The sequence below is a fragment of the Carcharodon carcharias genome, chromosome 2 (genome assembly GCF_017639515.1).
Source record: "Carcharodon carcharias isolate sCarCar2 chromosome 2, sCarCar2.pri, whole genome shotgun sequence".
Taxonomy (NCBI): domain Eukaryota; kingdom Metazoa; phylum Chordata; class Chondrichthyes; order Lamniformes; family Lamnidae; genus Carcharodon; species Carcharodon carcharias.
The window spans coordinates 74,086,107-74,107,852 of record NC_054468.1 but is presented as its reverse complement, the minus strand read 5'-3'; the positions used below and the strand labels follow the sequence as shown (position 1 = coordinate 74,107,852).

The 21,746-nt window shown below is 42.4% G+C and overlaps 1 protein-coding gene across 1 annotated transcript in view; it reads right to left on the bottom strand.

Annotated features, from left to right (window-relative positions):
• Positions 1–12,071, bottom strand: part of efhd1 (EF-hand domain family, member D1) — a 166,959-nt gene extending 154,888 nt beyond the window's left edge. Inside the window, exon 1 of the mRNA XM_041177343.1 lies at positions 11,736–12,071. Within this exon, the coding sequence (XP_041033277.1) occupies positions 11,736–12,034 (299 nt within the window). The 5' untranslated portion in view covers positions 12,035–12,071. The remainder of the gene's footprint in view (positions 1–11,735) is intronic.
• Positions 12,072–21,746: the final 9,675 nt, after the last annotated feature.

Below are 21,746 nucleotides of genomic sequence, written 5' to 3'. Positions count from 1 at the left end.
TAAATCACCAGCTGCCTCCGCTGAAGTGGGATTTTGGTAGCCTTGAAGTGTGAAATCTTAAGGCCAGAATTTTTCCTGCATCGGGCAGGCTTGGTAAGAGCGAGTGAGGAGCTGAGTGCCACCCGGGATTGGCTCCGCACCGCTATTTTATGCGGGTGGGTCAATTAAGGCCTGCCCAGCGTAAGAAGTGAGCGGCAGTGCTCAGCGCTACCTGTGTGGGCAGGGGGAGGAGGGAGAGTCAGAGCCCGTGCTCTTACATGCATGTGCGCGAAAGAGCGCTTCAATCCCCGATGCACGGAGCTGCCTCAGGGAGATTGAAGCGCTTTTGAAAAACATAAATAACTGTAATAAAAATTTATTGAACCATGTCCCGTCTCATGTGACTGTGTCACGTGAGATGGGACATGTTTTTATTTTTTTGAAAAACTTATTTCATTCGTAAAAACTTTAGGAAACCTCATTCCGCTCTTGGATGAGGTTTCCTAAAAAAATGTAAAGGCCGCTTGGCCTGTTAGCCTGCCTGCCAACCGTTGGGTTGGATGGGCAGTGTAAACTTGAAATTAATTACCGAGTAAGTGGCCTTAATAGGCCTTTCAATTATCGGCGGGCGCAAAGCCAATTCTGGTGCATGCCCGCCAAACGAAACATCACAAGACAGCGCGATGACGTCGGACGCACGCTCAATGTTATCACACATCATTTTATGCGCTGGCGTGTCGGGCCCGCCCCACATGCCAACTGAAAAATCCTTGCCTAAGTGTGCAGATTAGGCCTGCTAAGAGCACATCTGAACTTAGTGGATATGTTTGGACAGTACCACTTTGGAGAGGTAAGGCTTTGGATCTGGTCCCAGGACATCTTTTCTGGAAGTAAGGATCCCTTTGGAATTGTTAAAATTAGGCACAAATGTGCATAAAGTGCATAAACCCATTACTGTCAAGCTTATTGGAATCATCAGACTTGTCAAAACTTTCAGGAGCACTTATCAAGAGGACCTGCCAGAGTGTCAAGAGGACCTGACAAAGGCATTTAAAAGTCCTGCCCTTTAATCATTGGAAAAAAATGTCTGGACTGTTGAAAGAAAAAAACGATTGCTTGCTATTTCACTCTGTCTGTTTGACATAAGCCTGAGAGGTTCCATTATAGGATTTGTTTTCTTTAATTCATTTATGGGATATCGGCATCACTGGCTAGGCCAGCACTTATTGCCCATCCCTAATTGCCCTTGGGAAGGTGGTGATGAGCTGCCTTCTTGAACCACTGGGTATACCTACATCACATGAACTGCAGAGTGTTGTTATGGAGGGAGTTCCAGGTGTTTGACCCAGTGAGAGTGAAGGAATGGCAATATAGTTCCAAGACCAGAAAGTGAGTGGTTTGGAGGGGAATCTCCAGATTGTGTTCCCATGTGTCTGCCCTTGCCCTTCTAGCTGGTAGTAGTCAAGGGTTTAGAAGGTGCTGTCTAAGGAGACTTGGTGAATTCCTGCAGTGCATCTTGTAAATGGTACATACTGCTGTCTGTGTGTGTGTGTGTGTGTGTGTCAATGGTGGAGGGACTGAATGTTTGTGGATGTGGTGCCAATCAAGTGGGCTGCTTTGTCCTGGATGGTGCCAAGCTTCTTGAGTGTTGCTGGAGCTGCACTCATCCAGGCAAGGGGAGAGTATTCCATCACACTCCTGAATTGTGTCTTGTAGATTGTGGACAGGCTTTGGGGAGTCAGGAGGTGAGTTACTCACCGCACGATTCCTGGCCTCTGACTTACTCTTGTAGCCACAGTATTTATATGGCTAGTCCAGTTCAGTTTCAGTTAGTGCTGCATGACTGATTTCACAAACAAAAGTTATCACAGTAGGGTGCCTGCCATTTCACAGTTTGATTGACAAGTGACTCTAGGCTCTTTGATATGGGACTATGAATTCCAAAGCTTGGTGTAAGGAATTGTGCAGTTGAATGAAATGTTTGTTGCTATAAGGCTTTAATTAGTTGAAGGAATGCAAACATAGGCCCAAATTTCACCATGACAGAGACCCTTTCCTTCATGGCGAAAATTGCTAGAAAATCCAACTCCTACATTGAATATGGCATTTCCTATTTTTCCAGGGGGGTGGGGGTGGGGGGGGGGGTGGGGGGGGGGGGGGGGGGGGGGGGGGGGGGGGGGGGGGGGGGGGGGGGGGATGGTGGCGGGGTGGTGCACAAGACTGGAGATGGCCAGGGTTCATGCATGTACAGTGTACAGAGGCAGCTGGCCATTTAAATGATCAGCTGTCTCCACTGAAGTGGGATTTTGGTGGGCTGGTGGAGTGTGAAGCCAGAAGTGTGCAGATTATAACAGATAAAATGTTGAGGCAATAATTGGCTGCCTGTAGAAATGTTACTTCAGGATCTTTGTATATTGGTGAATTTACTCATTATAGTTGCTCAGTATCGAGCTCAGATACAGAAACCTATTTCAGGATTCATTGGGCTGTGTTCCAGGTACTATTGAACTTTATGTATTTGTTTGGACAGGCAAGGTATCTTTAGATATAGTCCCAGGACATCTTTGGAAGAGGCAAGGCATCCTTTGGGATTGTTAAAAGGGAACACGATTGTGTTTCAAATGTGTATAAGCTCATTGGAACTGTCAAAGAATTTAAGGATCTGCCAAGGGATACTAGATGAATTGGCATGGAGGGGCAAGAGCAAAAGGGTGATGGGTGGGGGCATGGGTTGGAATGAGTTTACTCGCAGTTGGCATAGGGACTATAAAGGGCTATGGGCAGATGAGGTGACACACACACACATGGCTAAAACCCTCTCAAGCTGGTGTCCTCATCCTATCCATGGCTCCGCTCACCAGTCATGTGTCCTACTCACACTCTCTCAATCTGTTTTCATGCAGGAGAAGCCTGCTCACATCAGCAGGAAAAGATCACAGACTGGGGGTTGGAGTGGCCCACTCACTTGAGGAGTGTGCCACCACACTGACTCGTGAGGGCACGGACTGTGCCCGCGGTGACGATGAGGTCAGCTGGCCTTATAATATGATGTATTACAATGGAGGTTCCGAATGTCCAATGGCAGGCCACTTTCCCCACTATCAGCAGGCTGAGTGGATGATCACAAACTGGTTTCATGACATCGTGAAACCGATTTTTGGCCTTCTCACGTATTGTCCATTCACGCCACCAAACACACCCAATATTAGCAGGCTCGAAAATCCAGGCCAATGTTTCATCTTGTGGGGAAGAGCATAACTAGCGGCCATCAATATAAGTTAGTCACCAGGAAATGCAATAGGGAATTCAGAAAAAATGTCACCCAAGAGTTTCATGAATGCAAAGCTCACTACCACAGTGAGTGTTTGAAGTAGTGAATAGTATAGGTGCATTTAAGGGAAAACTAGTCACACATGAGGGAGAAGAGAATAGATGGTTACTATGGTGGATTTAGAGGAGAAAAGATGGGAGGAGGTTCATCAACTGGAGCATAAACACCAGCACGGACTGTTTGGGCCGAAAGGGTAGAAGCACAAAAATGAGCCAATGTAAATGGAACCAAAAATCCTGCCCAAAATTCTCAAGTTACTTTTATGGTGAGCTCCAATTTTAGAACCAGGTTTTCACAAATTAAACTTTAAAAAGGTTTAAAAAACAGCGTTCAGTACCCAGTAGTCATTCACTATTCCTTTACCAGTAATGTTGAGGCAATAATTGGCTGCCTGTAGAAATGTTACTTCAGGATCTTTGTATATTGGTGAATTTACTCATTATAGTTGCTCAGTATCGAGCTCAGATACAGAAACCTATTTCAGGATTCATTGGGCAGTGTTCCAGGTACTATTGATAAATTTGGAAATGGGAGAGCTTGAGCCTCCTCAGATTATAATCTTTCCCTGGGGCAAATTTGACTTTGGCCTGGTTGAAACGTTCTACAATCTCCAGATGCTCCTGATAACAGAAGGGAAATTGCCTTGAATTTAAAATGAACAATGCTAAGCTTAGTCACAAATCCATTTTATTTAAGAATTTTAAATTAAATGGAGGATCTCAAGTTGGATTTTTGGAAAAAATGTTTTCCTTTCTGCCCTCAAATTTCACACAGGTAACTTGCATCCTGTCCTTGCAAAAGTCATCATAAAGCCAACCATAATGGGAGAACATAGCTTGGGTAACCCCAATTATTTTTATCTTAAACTCCTCAAAGAAGCACATCCCCAATCATTGGTATAACAGAGATCCAAAAACCTCCACAGAATGAACTTGATATATAGTTGGATCCAACATTATGGCATCCAACAGATTTTTAGATGGGCTTAGGGGAGCAAGGGTGAGAAAGGAGGAGGATGGACACACTGAGCCTCTCGTCTTAGAGTCACAACATTGGCAACCCTGATGCCCATACTACCATCCTACAAGCCTGAATTGCACTTTGAACTGCTTTTTCCTCATTCCTTTCCAAAGACCTTGCTGTACATTAGTCCTTTCCCCAGCGAATATGTACAACACAAGCTGAATCAATATGGCGACCAACTTCACTATAAAATGCTAAAGGAAGCAATGAAGCAGCTTGGGGGTGGGGGTGAGGGGTGCCACAAGATAGGCAGCAAATGATTTGTTGATTCTCAAGATGGAAATCATGTTATTAATCATACATGTGTCCAAATTGGTTATGTTTATATCAAGAACAGAATTTCCCTGTGCCCTGACTTAGAAAGCATAATAGCAAGCCTCATAGCAAGCTTCATTACCAATGAATAAAGACAGTTTTAAAGCACAAATTTAATTTCTTACTATCATCATAAAACCACCATTTCTCCTCATGTGGCAGCATGCCCTTGACTTGAGTAATCAAGGCCAGTACATCTCAAATTTAGCAAAAACATTCTTGAGTCAAACACAGAAACATACCATATTCCAAGTGCTAATATATCCAAATTATACAGAACATCCCAGTTTTGGGTACAGTAGGCTTTCAAAATTTTTCCCATTCACACGTAGTTTATAAGTGGCAGCATGAATTCAGCGCAGTGAGTTTGCTGTGGCCTGACTTGATGCAGTTGAATACTTGGTTCATACAAAAATGGCATGGGCTGGAGCTTTGTATAACTCAAATTCCACAACTTGTAAAGAAGAGTAGCACGCTACAATCTATTTCATATGTTCTGATTAAATTATTTTTGCATAGCACATTAGGAAATTTAGTTTAATTCATAAATAAAATGCTTGTTTTCAAACTTATTCAGATCCCAAAGATAATAAATTGTCTGATCCAATCAGCAACAATATGAAAATTTTATGTAGTAATTGAAAACAGGTTTTAAACATTGCTATAACATTGATTGTGAAGTTTTTTTTAAAAGAAACAGCACAATGCTCCAGTCTAATCTTTGATTATTAAGTCACAAGTTTAATCCGTTATACAGTAAAGATTTTAAAGTCTAACGAATATCAGTAACTAATCACCTTTAGTCACATGATCATTACATTTAATTTTGGGCCATGGATGTATCATTGGAGTTTTGCAGAAGATTATTGTGAATGGGGGAAATGAGAGAAGTGAGTGTAACTTGTTTCAGAACTGAAGGGCTTTGTGCGATATTTATAGGTTATCCAATGCATTTCAAGCAGAAGGACGTTGTGATGTGGGGACAAAGGCTTGCCACACAAATAGGAACAATTCACCTTCAGACTGGTTTTCTTCTGCAGATGAAATGTTTACAGAGGGTGCTGGGAACTAGATACAGGAGTGTGTCTCATGTGCTAAATACAAGTTAAGAGCTGGGGTTTCTCCTTGAAAGAAAATCTCAGCAGCAGCTATTCTCCCTCCAATAGAAAAGCTGTAAAAAATCTGAAGAATTTCAATTGCTTGGGGAAAAAAAATCCCTTCTCGTTAGTGTTTTAAGTTTATAAACCTACAGATACCCATTCCTTCAGTAATAAGCAACATTAAGTCATGTTACCAAAGTACACATTTTCAATTCACTATTACAATATAGGTGACAAGCTTACAATTCAACAGCTGTGATGTGTTAAAGTCCAAAACAGTAAGGTACATCTAGATAAGCCACTGACTTCAAGCTCCAAAACAGGTTCTGATGAGAAATTTTGTGATGCAAAAAGACATCTTGTTGAAAGACAACTAAATTACATAAAGCAAAATAAATTTCACAACCACTATACTGTTCGAATTTTGAATTAAGTAACATTAAAGCCACAGCAAATTTCTAAATTGCAATCGCGTCAAAACTATTCATTTTACCAATTCATGAAATTGCTCTTTAACTAAAAGAAATTGTGCTTCATGCTGCCATTAGATATTAGACATGCAGTCAGGAGCAGTTGAGGAGTCAAAGAGGCGGCAGAGGGGAACAGATAAGTATCATCTGCAAATGCTATGATCCCAGCTGAGATTACCCCTGGACAAAAAATATATAAAAACAAAAAACTGCGGATGCTGGAAATCCAAAACAAAAACAGAATTACCTGGAAAAACTCAGCAGGTCTGGCAGCATCGGCGGAGAAGAAAAGAGTTGACGTTTCAAGTCCTCATGACCCTTCAGCAGAACTGGGACAAGCCTGATCCCAGAGTGGAAACCAGCTTGATAGATCCTAACTTTTAACTTGTTTGTTTAGATAAGTGAACAGTAGTTACTGAATAGTCACCAGAGTCAGCTAATGAACTTTTAACAAAAGCATAAACATTTATTAAACAAGAAATGATGAACTATATTACAATGCTCCTTCACAAATATATACAGATTTGTAAGGACAACACAAGTTACAATAGCTATTTTATATTCTAATGTTCACAGTAAATACACAGTCCAGGTAAACCAATGGCAACTTGTGGTCAGACACACCACACTGAAACCAAGTGACAGATGCCACCTCAACCAGTTGCTATGGATTTCCCATCAACTCCCCCCCAGACATTTGTCACACCGTGAGCCAACCAGTTTCACTGAACTCCATCTTTCCCACGAGGTTTTCCAATCTCCACTTTCCAAGAACTCGCTTTGGAATCTTCTCCCAAACTGATGCTTTCTCACAGATGCCTTCTGGAAGGATTCACCTCCAGGGTTTCAACCTCTCCTTCTGTTGTTCCTCTCCCCTGGGTCACCACATACGCTCAAGCTGTTTTTCACATACCCTCTCACCAACTCAGCAGTCAACAGTACACCACTGCTACACATGCCAATAGCAAAGAGTTTCAGACCTTCAGCCATCTCTTTGGACCTTCTTGCCTCTTGCAAGCTATTCTCGCTTTAAATCTGCTTTCTGCGACTTTTGTCTCTTTAAACCTGAAGCTTGGAACCTCTCTGCCCTTCACTCTTAACTTCAATAATAGGACCTTTTCCTGGTTCCTGTCCTTCCTTTAACTAGAAAGTCTGATTGGGACTTTCTCCTCTTCCACTCCCATGGATTTTGGCGTCTTTTCTTTAGCTTGGGACTTGCTATATGTCCCTTTTTCTCCAGTTTCTCTCTGGCAGCTACTTTCAACCAATTTTAGCTTGGGACTGGCTATCTGTCCCTTCTGGGTGGCTTCTGTTTGGCAGCAGTCTTTAAACTGAACTCAAAACTGCTGCTTCTTTAGTTTTCTTCTGTGTCTGTGGGAGAGACCTGCCTCTCTGGATCCCTGTTGCTAGGCAACAGCACTGGTTTTCCTACTCTTGTTTAACTTAGCTGCAACAGTCGTAAAAATCTCATTAGAAATGCAAGCACCTTTTAAAGTGAAACTAAAATTCAATTTGACCTTTCTTAACACACACATACAGAAGTACAAATCAAACTTAAACATTAAAGCTAAAACTCCATCCTAACACCCACAAATATAACTTACTTAAATGGTCTCTATTCCTAACAGCGTACATGTGGAAGCTAACTCCATGTCGGCAGATGATGTTGTCAAGGGGTAGCATTTAGATGAGAAAGTGAGGAGGGTGTGCAAGGATAGATCTTCAACACTCTAGAAGAACAATGCAGAAGAGAAACCATTGCTGAAGATGCTCTGGATGCAATTGAATTAGTAAGAGTGGAACCAAGCATGGCTGTCCCACTGACCTGGTCAAAGGAGGAAAGGTGTTGAGGGGGGTGGTGTGGTTGACCATGTCAAAAACTGCAGAGAAGACAAAGAGGGATAATACAGCCAGCCAATCACAGTTATGGGGAATGTTCTGTGTGACTTTGGCTAGGGCAGTTCAGTTCTAAGATACGGACAGAATCTGATTGTAGAGATTCAAACAAGGGTTACAAAAACAAAAAAAGTGCCATGGATTTGAGAAACTAAAGCACATTTAAAAATGAAGAAAAAGAAATAGGGCAGTAATTTGCAACTTACAGAAGTCAAAGGTGCACTTTTTTGACGATCACAGCAGTTTTGAAATAGAGGGAAGGATACAACTGAAGAGAAAAGAACTAGTTACAATGGTCAGCAGCTTTGTGGAAAAAAGTCAAGGGAGCAGAGAGATATCATGGACAAAATGAGTGGAAGTAAGTGAGAAACAGAGAGGCTTGAATGGATAGTGTCAACCTTAAGTGACCCAGCCATTAGCTCCTCTTACTTGTTGCAGGAGAGAGAGGGGCTTAAGATGACTGTTGGTAATGCTGAAGGAAAGTATGTTCTCAATGAGAAAGGCTCAAAGGTGGACAAGGGGGAATGGTTAGGCAAAGACTGGCTGCACAAGTGTTTGTAGATGATTTGGGAGATTTATTTCAGGGAGAGGGGAAGTGGAATGGGGATGGTGGGAGATATGAGGCATGGTCAGAGTTGGCTTTTACTAGGAGTGGCCATGGGAGATGGCATGGCCAAACATTAGAGAGGGAGTGTAAATGGAGGGGACAGGGAGACCAGAAGTGAAAACTGAAATCTTCAAGGCTGGGGTTATTCAGTGCAGAGGTCAAAATATCCTCATCATGGTGATAAACTTAAAGGCAGGACAGTAGACATAAGGATTTTAAACAAGAGAATAGAAGGGAGCAGGGCAAGAAAGTTCCAGAGATAGGGGAGAACTGACCAGGCTATGATTTGGTGACAATGGCCAGAGAATCAAAAAACAATGAGATCTGCACAAGGAGTTTATTCCTGCCAGTAGTTAATAATACAGCACCAGTTAGTTACAGAGTATATTGCTTGCCATTGAAGTATGTGAATGTATATCCCCCATGTAGTTGCTGGAAAATCAAAAAATGTGTAATCAATTTCTCTATACCACTTTCTAGCACCAATACCACCAAACGTGAAGACATAACACCAGTACCTTAGCTGTATATAGAATGAACAGATTGTTACTGTTTCAGTGCAGAATAGATGCAGGTGATCTACAGGTATGTGTTTTAAATTAGAAAATTTCCATTAGTTTATCTACTGGCCACACATTTGCCAGTTATATGACTGTTCCACTTGGATGCATGATTGGATTCAAATTAGAAAGAATTTCCCCAGAACTGGAATTTCAACTAATTCATTAAAAGAGACATGATGATTACTGGAGGTTTGAAATTTGAGCAAACAAACTAAATAGCCTTTTCTCTCCCCTCCCCCCCACTCCTCCTCCTCCTCCTCCCCCCAAAAAAAGTTATTGCCACAAGCACTTTTGAAGAGTTCAATCAGATACTTCAGGCCCGCTACAAAGACAGCCACTTTCTTTTTAAATTCATTCCTGGGATGTGGACATCACTGGCAAGGGCAGCATTTATTGCTCATTCTTATTTGCCATTGAGTAGATAACTTTCTTGAATACAGCACTAGTGGCCATTTCACATGGGCATTAACACTCAACCACACTGTTATGGGGCCTGGAGCCACATATAGGCCAGACCGGGTAAGGATGGCAGATTTCCTTCCCTAAAAAATAGACAATAGTGAACTTTGTGTGTTTTATAATAAATTAGTAGTTGCATGTTTATTAATACTATTTTTGTTAAATTTCAGATTTATTTTATTAACTGCATTGAACTACGGAGTGATTGGTGTCTCTGGATTACTAGTATTATCACCTCTAAACTATCATATACATTTGCTGAGCAATGTACTTAGAGAATAGAAGCAGAAGAGTATAGCTTAAAAAACAAAAAAACTGCGGATGCTGGAAATCCAAAACAAAAACAGAATTACCTGGAAAAACTCAGCAGGTCTGGCAGCATCGGCAGAAAAGAGTTGACGTTTCGAGTCCTCATGACCCTTCAACAGAACCTTCTGTTGAAGAGTATAGCTTAAGTCATTTAGTCCATCAAGTGTGCACAGGCTCTTTCCAACAGCGATCCAGTTAGTCCCACTCTTTCCCCATATCACTACAAGTATTTTTCATCTTCAAGTATCACTCAATTCCCTTCTGAAGGATTCTAGTGAATCTGTATCCACCATCTTAAGAGGCAGGGCTTTCATTCTAAATCTTAACCACTCCTTTTTTTTCCCCTCCTGTTGCCTCTGGTTCATTGGCCAATCATCTGAAACCTCTGCCCTCAGGCTATCGACCTTGCCATCCACTGGATACAGTTTTGTCTATCTAAACGCCTCACGATTTTAAACACATTAAATCCCTTAGCCTTCTCTGTATGAACTGAGACACGCGTACTCCAGTACGAGACAGAAATATTGTTTGTACCGAGGCATAATTTGGACTTCTCTCAAAAATAAATTTGTTCAATGCAGACTTTTATGACGCTGTCCTTTTAGGCTTGCTGTAAGTGCTCAGCTAACCTCGAGTATGCTGTTGAGTGCACAGGCATGTTAAAAGAATGCCCAGGGATATGAATTAGTATGTCGATTAGTACCAACACCGAGTCCGCATGTACAATAGCAAACAGGTCAGACTAGGCTGATCGGTGTCCAGTGTAAACTCTGATGCGCCACTGTTAAGGAGACCAGGATATATCATTACTTTAATCTACTTTAAAAATTACCCGCAATGGGTTAGCAAAATAAATCCGCCACATAATAGTCAGCACCGCCGAGTCAGGATCATTGAAATGTCACGGGGATGAAGAGAGTTTCGCCGCCCAGTTTACGAGGAATCCCTCAGTCCCTGGTCACTGCCCAGAGCACATTTCACTTCTGTATCATTCACCGTTAAAACATTCTCACTGTAGCAAGCGACATTAAACACTTAAAACTAGCAGACTCTTGTTCATCATCATTAGAAGTGTAGCTAATAAAAAAATCACTAGAATAGGTAGCAGACACCTTGTAAAAGTACATTTTCGACTAGAGAGCCCAGTTATACAGTTGAGAAGAAAACATCTACACGATTCATGTCCCATATCCCGGTGCTTCCTTATTGGACCTGAGCAGGTTGTAATCAGACTGTACCTGTGTTGTACCCCCAACTTCAGCGGACGGGGAATAGTTTGAAGTCTCCGCACTTCTGGAGGGATCCAGACAGAGAACGCGAGGTTGGAGGCTCCACAAACTCACTCTCAAAACAGATCGGTCCCATCACAGAAACTTTACAGTCGGAACCTTAAGATCCAGTTGGAGCTTAATTTGGCGGCGCTATCATCACCATCACCTCGCAGCATTTTCTGGGGGGGGGGGGGGGGTTGCATTTTAAACCTTCATTTAACTATTGGGAACATCTCCAACACTTCCAATACCAGAAATACAGGCGCTCACAAGAATTTGAACAACCAAGTTATAAATCAGTCATTTCCCCCAAAAGGTTATACATACTGAATCTTTAGCAAGAACATGGATGTGGAAACAGGAGGTGGATTTGGAAATTAAATGTAAATTCACAGGGTCAACCCATACTCACAGCTTGAACATCTTCTCCATGTCCTTGATCTGTTTCCTGGTGAATTCTTTGAATTCCGTGTAAGGGTTAAACACTTTCGCCTGTTTGGGCTCCGTAGTCCCTTCATTAATGCCCAGCCTCCTGGTCAGTTTAGCGGAGAGCTCGGTGTCTGCATTGCTTATTGTGACTGGTTTCTCCTCTGTGTCTACACCCATGTCTATATAATTGTTATTTGCTGCCATTTCGCCGTTTGCATCCTCTGTCGACATCTCTAGCATCAGTCGGCGCTGCAGTTTCTTGGCCAGCTCCTCAGATGCCATGTCTCCACGTGAGAGTTTAAAGAACGTCCTGCAAGTAACACAGCAGCAAACTGTGAAACTTACTGATACTTCTTCAAACTCCGAGCCGCCCCCGGCTTTATAACTGGAGGAGGGTGGAGCCAATCTGATTAACAGTTTCACAAACCAATGGAGACGTTCATGTAAAACGCTCTGTCCTCAACAACCCAATCAGCATGAGCTTTTGGGATGGGGGGTGGGGGGGGGAGGCAGAGAATGTCAACTTGTGAACAGGAGTGAGGATTCGCGTTGAAATGCTTTGTGATACTATCTTGATAATAGGACCTTGATGATTCCTCAGAAAGGAACGTGTAAGCATTGTGCTTACATCATAAAACTCATTCGGGAGCATTTTTTTTGTTAACGTCTTCCACAGCTAATTATTTTCTGTTCCAAAACTAAAGAACACATTATAACAAAGTGTTTATTTTATATCTTATTGGGTCTCGGAAACATCCCAAAGAACTTCGCATACTTTTCAGCTGTAGTAATTGTTGCAATATGTAGGCAAACACGCAATCACATTTTCGCACGGCAAGATCCCAAGAACAAGAACAATAACTTGCATCATAGGGTCTTAAATGTAACAGAATTGACTACTTCATGGGAGTGATTTCAAATAAGAGTTGGCATCGGGCCCTGTAAAGAGATATTAGGACAAGTGACAAAATAACTTCGTCAAAGAGCGTATTAAAGGAGGAGAGGGACATAGGGGGGTGGAAAGGACACTGTGTGCTCCTTCCACAGGGCTTTCCGAAACGTGAACAACCGGGAAAAAGAGGCAGACCCCAGAATGAACACTCCCAGCAGCTGCTTCTAACATTAAGCTGTAGATGACTTTCCTTGCCCTGGAATTTGGAATTTGGAAATATACTACAATGATCTAAAGATGAAATAGTAAAACTCTCCTCTACCAAAATTCAAGAGCCGGAGGCAGCATGGGTCGGAGAAATGGAGCTTGATAACAAATTCTAATAAGCCTTGTGACTCCAAACTTCCTGATTGCCTCCCTTCGATCCACAAATTAAGTACAATTTAGCATTTATATAGCATCTTTCACAATCACAGGACATCCCGAAGCACTTTACAGCCAATGAAGTACTTTTTAAGATAAGTCACTGCTGTAATGTAGGAATCACTGCAGTCAATTTGGACACAGCAAGCTCCCACAAACAATGAATGACCAGATCATCTCTATTTGTCATGTTGATTGAGGGATAAATATTGAGCCAAGACACCATGGATAAAACCCCTGCTCTTTTTTAAAAAATGCCATGGAATCGTTTACGTCTACCTGGCAAGGGAGGGGCCTCGTTTTAATGGCCCAAATCTCCTGATGTCCAGAGCAGTGAAGTCTGGACTTAAGTCTGATATGAGCACTGGCAGCCTCTGTAAGTCCTGGCACACACACATATGCTGTAATTGCCTGAAAAGTTTAAACTTCCAATGGGCTCACTGTGCTGCCCGGGACCCTCCACGAGTGTCTCTGAACCTGACCTCAGTATCAGAGACTCAGGCCAGATACGCAGCCTTACTTGCATAAATACCCTAGAAATATTATGCTGGTTAACACTTGGCTAAACTCAGTGATTAGTCAGAATAACTGAATTGAGCACCACAACCAACCCTCCCCCAGCTCCACAATCACCTGCTGCCCGATCCGACCCAACTACCCCACCAACCCAACCCAGCACCACTCCGTCTCCCACCACCAGCCCCTGACCCGACTACCCACCCAACCCTACTGCCCACCCGACCTGACAGCGCATCCGGCATAACTGCCCACCTGGGCCAACTGCCCACCCAACCGACTGCCTACTCACCCACACAATCACCTACTCACTCACTCACCCACTCACTCACCCACCCACTCACTCACCCACTCACTCACTCACCCACTCAGTCACCCACCCCTTCACTCACTCATTGACTCACTCATCCTCTCACTAACTCACACTCATCATTAAAAGACTTGAGACCTTTAAAGTTTACCTGAATATGGCAGATAGAGTACCATAAAAAGGGGGTATGATGTCTCTTTCCTTGGACTCTCCTGTGCTCACTGGACTTAACTTGGAGAGTCTGCACTGGCCCAATTCTGCTTCAGTTGGGATTGGAAGTCCTGGCAGAAAATGGGCAGTTCACTTGAAGTGCAGAAAACTTCACTAAACAGAAGATCTAGGCCAACATCTCATCAGGCATTGTACTATAAATAAAACATTAAACTGAGACTCAATTTCTGTTCCAGAGATTCAGGTGGCTATTAAAAATTCTACACCACTATTCTAAGGCAAGCAGCATGATCTCTCAGTTTTAAAGACCAGCTCTCTTTTCTGAACCAACACAATTAAAAAAATCAATTGACCATGGATCTCCCTCCTGTGGGACATTCCTGTTTATAAAATGGCTGCCATGTTGTTTACAGAACAAGTGCCACTACATTTCAAGTATTTCATTGTACATGAAGCAATTTGACATGTTTCAGAGAAAGGTCATTAGGTTTTTTATAAATGCTTTTTCCATAATTCCATTCACCCATGATTAGGATTGCCAACTGTGATTAAGTGTACTCCTGGAGGTTTCATCATGTGACTTGCCTCACACTCCTGCAATTAGTCGGCCAACGCATCCACCCTTATGAAGTGCTGCCTTCCTTTGAATTAGGATTCCAGGAATTGGTAGTCAGTCAGAACAGTCATAGTAAGAAACTTGTCCCAGTAACTGCAAAAGGGAAAAAAGAATGTTATACTGAATCTATTTTTCACTGACCTTAATTTTGACACACTATTGTGTCCCAAACTTTGGACCCATGATTTGATTCAGATCCTTTGTTTTAAAGATGTCAACAGCCCCCTCTCCCACTAGCAACTAATTGCAAAGTACATAAATGCAATAAGCTATTGCAGTATCTTATTTTTACCTTTTGCCCTATAAATCTTTCTAAGCTAAATTGTGAAAGAACATCAGGCCATGATAGCCACAACAACTTGTATTTACATAGCACCTTTAACATAGCAAATCTTCTCAAGAACTTCACAGGAGCATTATCAAACAAACTTTGACACAGAGCCACATAGAAAGATATTGGAGCAGATGTGAAGTAAGTTTTAAAGGATGTCTTAAAAGAGGAATGAGAGACAATGAGATGGATAGGTTTTGGGTGTTAAATCAAAGTCCTAGAGCCTTGGCAGATTGAAGACTCCGCTGCTAATGGTGGGGTAATAAAAATTGAAAGGCCAGAATTGAAGGAGTCCAGATATCTCAGAGAGTCATATGGCTGGATAGGGGCTTAATTTTATGTGCCCCCAGTGGGCGTGTTTCCCATGGGGAGGCAAGTAAAATGGGGCAGGCACCCATCCCACCACCTTTCTGCCCATCCCTGAGCTCACCCCTATAATCTTGAGGGGGTGGGCTGGTGTCCAAATCAGCAACCCACCAGCCATATTTAAATCAGCATAGGTTTGCTATCAAGCCTATTGACCCTGATGATACACTGCATATGCCATAATAAGTTTGGTGTGGGCAGCAGGGTGGGAGCGGGAAGCCCGATATTTAACCTGAAATGGTTAAAGGGCGGGAAGGAGGCGGGTGGGGGGATGAGGTCGCCCTTCGGGGGCTGCCCTTTGCCAGTCGTGGGGCAATGCCCCACAACTTAGACTGAACACCCCTTCCTTTCTACCCGCTCCCTCCCTTAAACCCGCCCCATTGCCCCACTGCCCCTCTCTCTAAACTCCCTTAACTGTCCTGGGGCAAGACCCCAGACTCACCTGCTCCTCGGATCCTGGGCCTTGGGTTCCACCCCGCAGCTGCAGTCCCAGCAACTGCTACTGACACTTCCTGGTGCTGCTGGGACTGAGGGAGCTGAAGCCCTACTCAACCATTGTTAATGAGCACCGCAGCAGTTTATTGCTGTGAGGCAGGTCAGCATGAAGCAGCTGAGGCTAGTGGTGGGTGGGGGGGGGGGGGGGGGCATGGCTGGGGGCAGTCATGCCGTCCGCACCCCCGTATTTTTCTGCTCAAGGATGGTGAGGCCATGGAGGGATTTGAAAACAAGGATCAAAATTTTAAGACTGTAGCATTGCTCAACCAGAAACCAACATTGGTCAGCGAGCACGGGGGTAATGGGTGGACAGAACATGGTGAAAATTAAGATAGGTGCAGAGTTTTATGGAGAGTGGAAGATGGGAGACTGGCTAGGAGTGCATAGAAACATATAAAATAAGAGTAAGAGTAGGTCATTTGGCCCTTGGAGTCTGTTCTGCCATTCAATACGGCTATGGCTGATCCTCTGTCTCAAAGCCATACTTCCACTTTCTCCCCATACCCCTTGACACCAATAGTGTCTAGAAATCTACCTATTTTCTTCGTAAATATATTCAGTGACTTGGCCTCCACAACCCTCTGTGGTAGAGAATTCCATAGGTTCACCACCCTCTGAGTGAAGAAAACTTTCCTCATCTCAGCCCTGAATGGCCTACTCCATATCCTCAGACTGTGACCCCCTGTTCTAAATCCTCCAGCCCAAGGAAACATCATCCCTGCATCCAGTCTGTCCATCCTTGTCAGAATTTTATACATTTCAATGATACCCTCTCTCATTCTTCTAAACTCCTAGTTGGCCCAATCTCTCCTCATATGACAATCCTGCCCTGTCAGGAATCAGCCTGGTGAACCTTCGCTGCGCTTCCTCTTGAATAACCAAGTCTAGAGTTAACAAAGGCATGGATAAATAAAAGATTTCAATGACTGTCACCACATTTCAATGCCAAATGCCACATTTTGAGCATTTAGTCCTTTTCACTCGCGTTATTATTACTTTCATTCCAAAGCTTAATAGTTGGAAGTTGGAGAGCTCGTGGGATTTAGGTTGTGATTTCTAGCACTAAAGGCCCAGGGGGGATTTTAATTTTGAGGTGCTGAGGAACCAGGAAGGATGAGGAGGACACAAGCAATAGATGAGCAGGTGTAGGGTAAGAAATGAGCAACAGCATTTTGGAATGAAATGAAGTTTACAGAAGCTGGCGAATCAGAGACCAGCAGGGCGATCATTGGAATAATTGAATCTGGAGATGACAAAAGTATGAATGAGGGTTTCAGCTTGAGATAGGCTGAAGTAGGACGGAAGTGGAAAAGGCTATGAAGGTGCAAAGTCTTTGTGCTAGACAGGATGAGGCATTAGAAACTCAACTTGTGATTGAAATAGACAGCAAGGTTTCTGCCAGTCTAGCTCAGCCTGAGACAGTGAACAGGATGAGATATTGAATCAGTGGCAAGGATATAGATTTTGTGCTGCATCCAAAGATAATGGCTTTAGAGGAAATTGCAAATCGACAGATGTTGAATCTGGATGAGCAATCTCTCATTTAACACACAAACTATTTGAAAACATACAAGATTTGGTGATACACAAGGACAGTGGCATCTTGGTAGCGAGGCATTTTAGATCTTATCAGAAATATTGGTGTGGGACCTAACTGCAGGTGAACACCTTTAAGAAATGTAAATTTTCTTGCACCACCTAAGACATTCCAGCACTTAATTGTAAATGGCAAAGGGCTCAAAAAGCTGACTCCTGTAATATTACTTTCTGCTGACTATTGTGACTCCTTTATAACCTAAAAAATAACAGTGGGATCAAATTATTACAAAATACCAGTCTCCTACACTCCCTTTTAATTAACTGCTGCCTTTTAATGTTATATTCTGTTTACTTTTGCCTGTGAATGTTATTATATTGGAAGATCAGAGTATTAGATTTTTATTCCAAGCTTAAACAAACTATAAATATTACTTGAGTGGAAGGGTATAAGCATGCAATGAAATTGTCACTAAGTAATCACACTGAATAACCCACTACAAATTAAATTTCGAGTATTTTTCTTACATACAATGAATGGTGCCATGCATTTTCAAAAAAAAAGTATGCATTTGAGTTATTACATTGAAAATAATATCACCTGGATTAGCTGTCACTGAAGCGCTCACAGTTCAATCTCAACTGAATCCCTTGATAATATTACGATCTTGCATTCATTCCCACATATGCAATTTTTCTGCACTTTATATATTATGTGTTGATCTATGTTCATTTCTGGCAATCAGTTGATAAGCTTGAAGTGATTACATCGCAATTTTAGACCTTCAATATGGACATCATCACACATTAACTTCATAGAATGTGCTCATCATGAGTCACGTTCATGATTCCTGCCACTATGAAGAAATAGAAGCACAATAAAAATATCCAGAAAACATTTCTTTGATAAAATAGATGAGCTGTGGAGTGTTTTCTAGGCAGTGACACTTCAGAAGTCAGATGACACTTTGAATTCAAAGGATTATCATACCCTAGAAATCTATAATCTTTCTGAATATCTGACACATCATATCAGTTAGTCGTTATAGAGCTGATGATTCTTTAAAGAAATCAAGCAGGTTTTAATCTGGTTATATACTATGGCAGTAGCCAGAGCAGCTTCAAAATCTGCTCTTCACTGTGCAGTATTACCACTATAAGCACTTTTAGGACCACATAGTAAATCTGGATAATGGAATGTGATATCCCTGTGTAAATGGTCCGACACAAGCTGCGCTATACTTTGAAGCCAGTTTTTATTTCAATTTTATTCGGCATAACTCTCCTCCATCTCCTCCTGAAGACCTTAATTCCGTGTTGAGGCATTATTCCATGGACAACCTTGACAGTAAGTGTTAGTGGATTAACATTGTCAGTCTTGGCTCAGTGGTAGCAAATGTCTCTGAGTCTGTAGATAATGGGTTTAAGCCTCATTCCAGAGGCTTGAGCACCATAATCTCAGTTGACTGTCTTTCAAATAAGAACATAAAACTGAGCTCCCATCCAACCTCTCAGATGGATGTAAAACATTTCCAAGGCACTATTCAAAAAAGAGCAGTGGGCTTCTCCTGGTTTTCTGACTAATATTTATTCCTCAATCAATTAAAGTATTTAATTGCTGTTTGTGCCAACTTGCTGTGTATTAATTTGCTACCTCATTTCATAATTTACAACAGTAACTCTGCTTCAAAAATACTTCATTGGTTGTGAAACACTTTGGGATATCCTGAGGTCATTAAAAGGCAATTTAGCTCTTTATATCTTTATTGGAGGAACTGGGACACCTGATCTGGTTACATCCAATTTTCACTAGGTCCCCTACTGATGTATCAGCTTGATGTCCTCTTAATACAGAAGAGGAAGAAGGTCTAAATCTGAAGACTTTGCTTCTTCTTAACTTTGCTAAATTCAGTCTGCCAATGACCGGTTTCTGCAATTGGTGTTAAACATTCCTTCATCAAACCTAACATGAATGCTTCTCATTTCAGAGAAAGAGTTTCCATCTAAACTTACTTTATGATCTGGTAAATTTACTTTGGGGTTGTCATTGACTGTGCGAATTTAGTTGAAATAAGTTGTCATTGATCTGTATTTGGTATAAAGTGTGATATTACCATTAAAAAAGCATGGAAGTTGCATATTTGTATAGGATATACACAGAACTATTAGCTTTTCCTCCGTGCATCTGTATGAGCAATACTTAGCAGCAATTTGTCATGATGTTCTGTTGCCCTCTATTGGTGGCTGTAAGAATAGTTACATTGTGATTTCTTAGTAGGCAAGAACATTTCTAAAAACAGTGGGATAACTATTTACTCTGTTGTGATCAGCCCAAACATGGAACAATTTTTTGGAAGGGCAAGATTCATCTAGTTTTTTGCCCACCCCCCTGCATCCAACTTATTTCCAACTTTCTCCCCTTATTTCTGAAGGCACTGATTCCGACTGGATCAAATTTTACAAGCACTAGTTCTCTGCAGTATTCCGCCCCCTGCACCACTCCCACACCACCCCCAGTGGGCATTGCATAGGTGTGAGTTTAGACATTGAGCATGATAAGGCTATTCAACAACAGAAGGAATCACAGCCAAGTACAATACTGCAGGATTAAAGAGGTGTGAACAGTTAAGGACCCAACTCTGCTGAAATCAGCACAGCTCTTTCAGTTGCTAAGTGCAGAATAAGTAATTGTTGAATTTCCCAAAATAGACAATACACTTAATAGGCTAAAAACAGCATATTTGTAATTGACTTACACAGTAATGGCAAATGGTAAGCACCATTTGCCCGATATAAATGGCTTTCCATGAAACGCTTGGATAGTGTAATTGGTGTAAATGTCTACATGGCTGCATGTTTCAGCAGGGATCACTGATCAAGAGAGGAAACTCATGCTACTTCTTCTATTCCCTACATCAGCGGCGCTGGGACCAACGGTAATGCCTCTTCCATCCAGTTGAGTTCACCAAACCCAACACAGAATGAGAACTGGATCAACAACAACAACCTGCACTTATACAGCATCTTTGACAGCAAAATGTCCCATATCCACTTACAGGAGCAAAATCAGACAATATTTGGCACTGAGTCACATAAAGAGATTTTAGGACAGGTGGCCAAAAGCTTGGTCAAGGAGGTAGAATTTATGGAATGTCTCACAGGAGCAGAGAGAGGTGGGGAAGCAAGGAGAGAATTTCAGGGGCAGAATTTTATGATCCCCCGCTGGCAGGTTTGCAGGAGGGAGGCCCATAAAATTCCCCAGGTGGCCTTCCCACCACCTACCTGCCCACCCCTGACCTGTCCACAATTTTACGTAGGACAGGTGAGCCCTAAAGGTAGGACAGGTGAGCCCTAGAGGTGCTGTGCCCTCCTTTACCCCAATTGAGATCCTTAAGTGGCCAATCATTGGCCACTTATGGGCTGCGTTTCGCTTGGCCTCAATTTTGAGGTTGGCAAGGAGGAGTTCAGGGTCAGAGGCGGAAGTCCAGCAGAGCACCCTACTTGGGGCTCGGGCTGAGGGTGGGTGGTAGGGGGGATGCTCTCAAGGGCCCCCTTTTCATGTCGGGTGTAAGGTCTTCCCCCATGGGTGTTTCCTGTTGTATGATACTTTATGTGCCTGCATGCTATTGTAATGTAAAGGTGCTCAGTAGAGCAAGGGTTAAAGTGGGACTGGAGAATAGCACCGTCCACAGTATGACATATAGAGTCACATAGTAATGGGCTCAGAGAGAACAGTCTAGAGAGAACAGTCTAGAAGCAGCCTAGCCTTAACCTGGGATCTGTAGATAGTTAAAGATTACCGATAAATGGTTCATGTTTAAACATACAAGTGTCAAGATCTTCTCATCAATGAAACATCACAACATCATTTTACAACAGTGGTGATATCACAACATGTGGAGCAATGCAATCTCCTAAAAGCTATCACATCAGTGGAGATATGAAAGGTGGTGTTTTAAATGAAGGACCCAGGGCAGTATCCTAAGGCATGAAAAACTGAAAGCCAGACTAGAGAGACATGCACGAGAGATTTACAAGAATGCTGCCAGGTCTTGAAAATTGCAGCTATGAGGAAAGATTAGATAGGCTAGGGTTGTTTTCCTTAGAATAGAGAAGGCTGCGGGGTGACCTAATGGAGGTGTACAAAATTATGAGGGGCTTAGATAGGATAGACAGTAAAGACTTGTTCCCCCAGTTAGCAGAGAATACTCAGCAATGTTCTATATTCCAGGAGGAAGCTGAAAGCTTACAAGAAAAAGCCTGAAGAGCTGAAGAAACAGTTGAATGAAAAAGAGGAGGCATTGAAAGGAAAAGCTGTCAAATTTTCCAAACTACGTG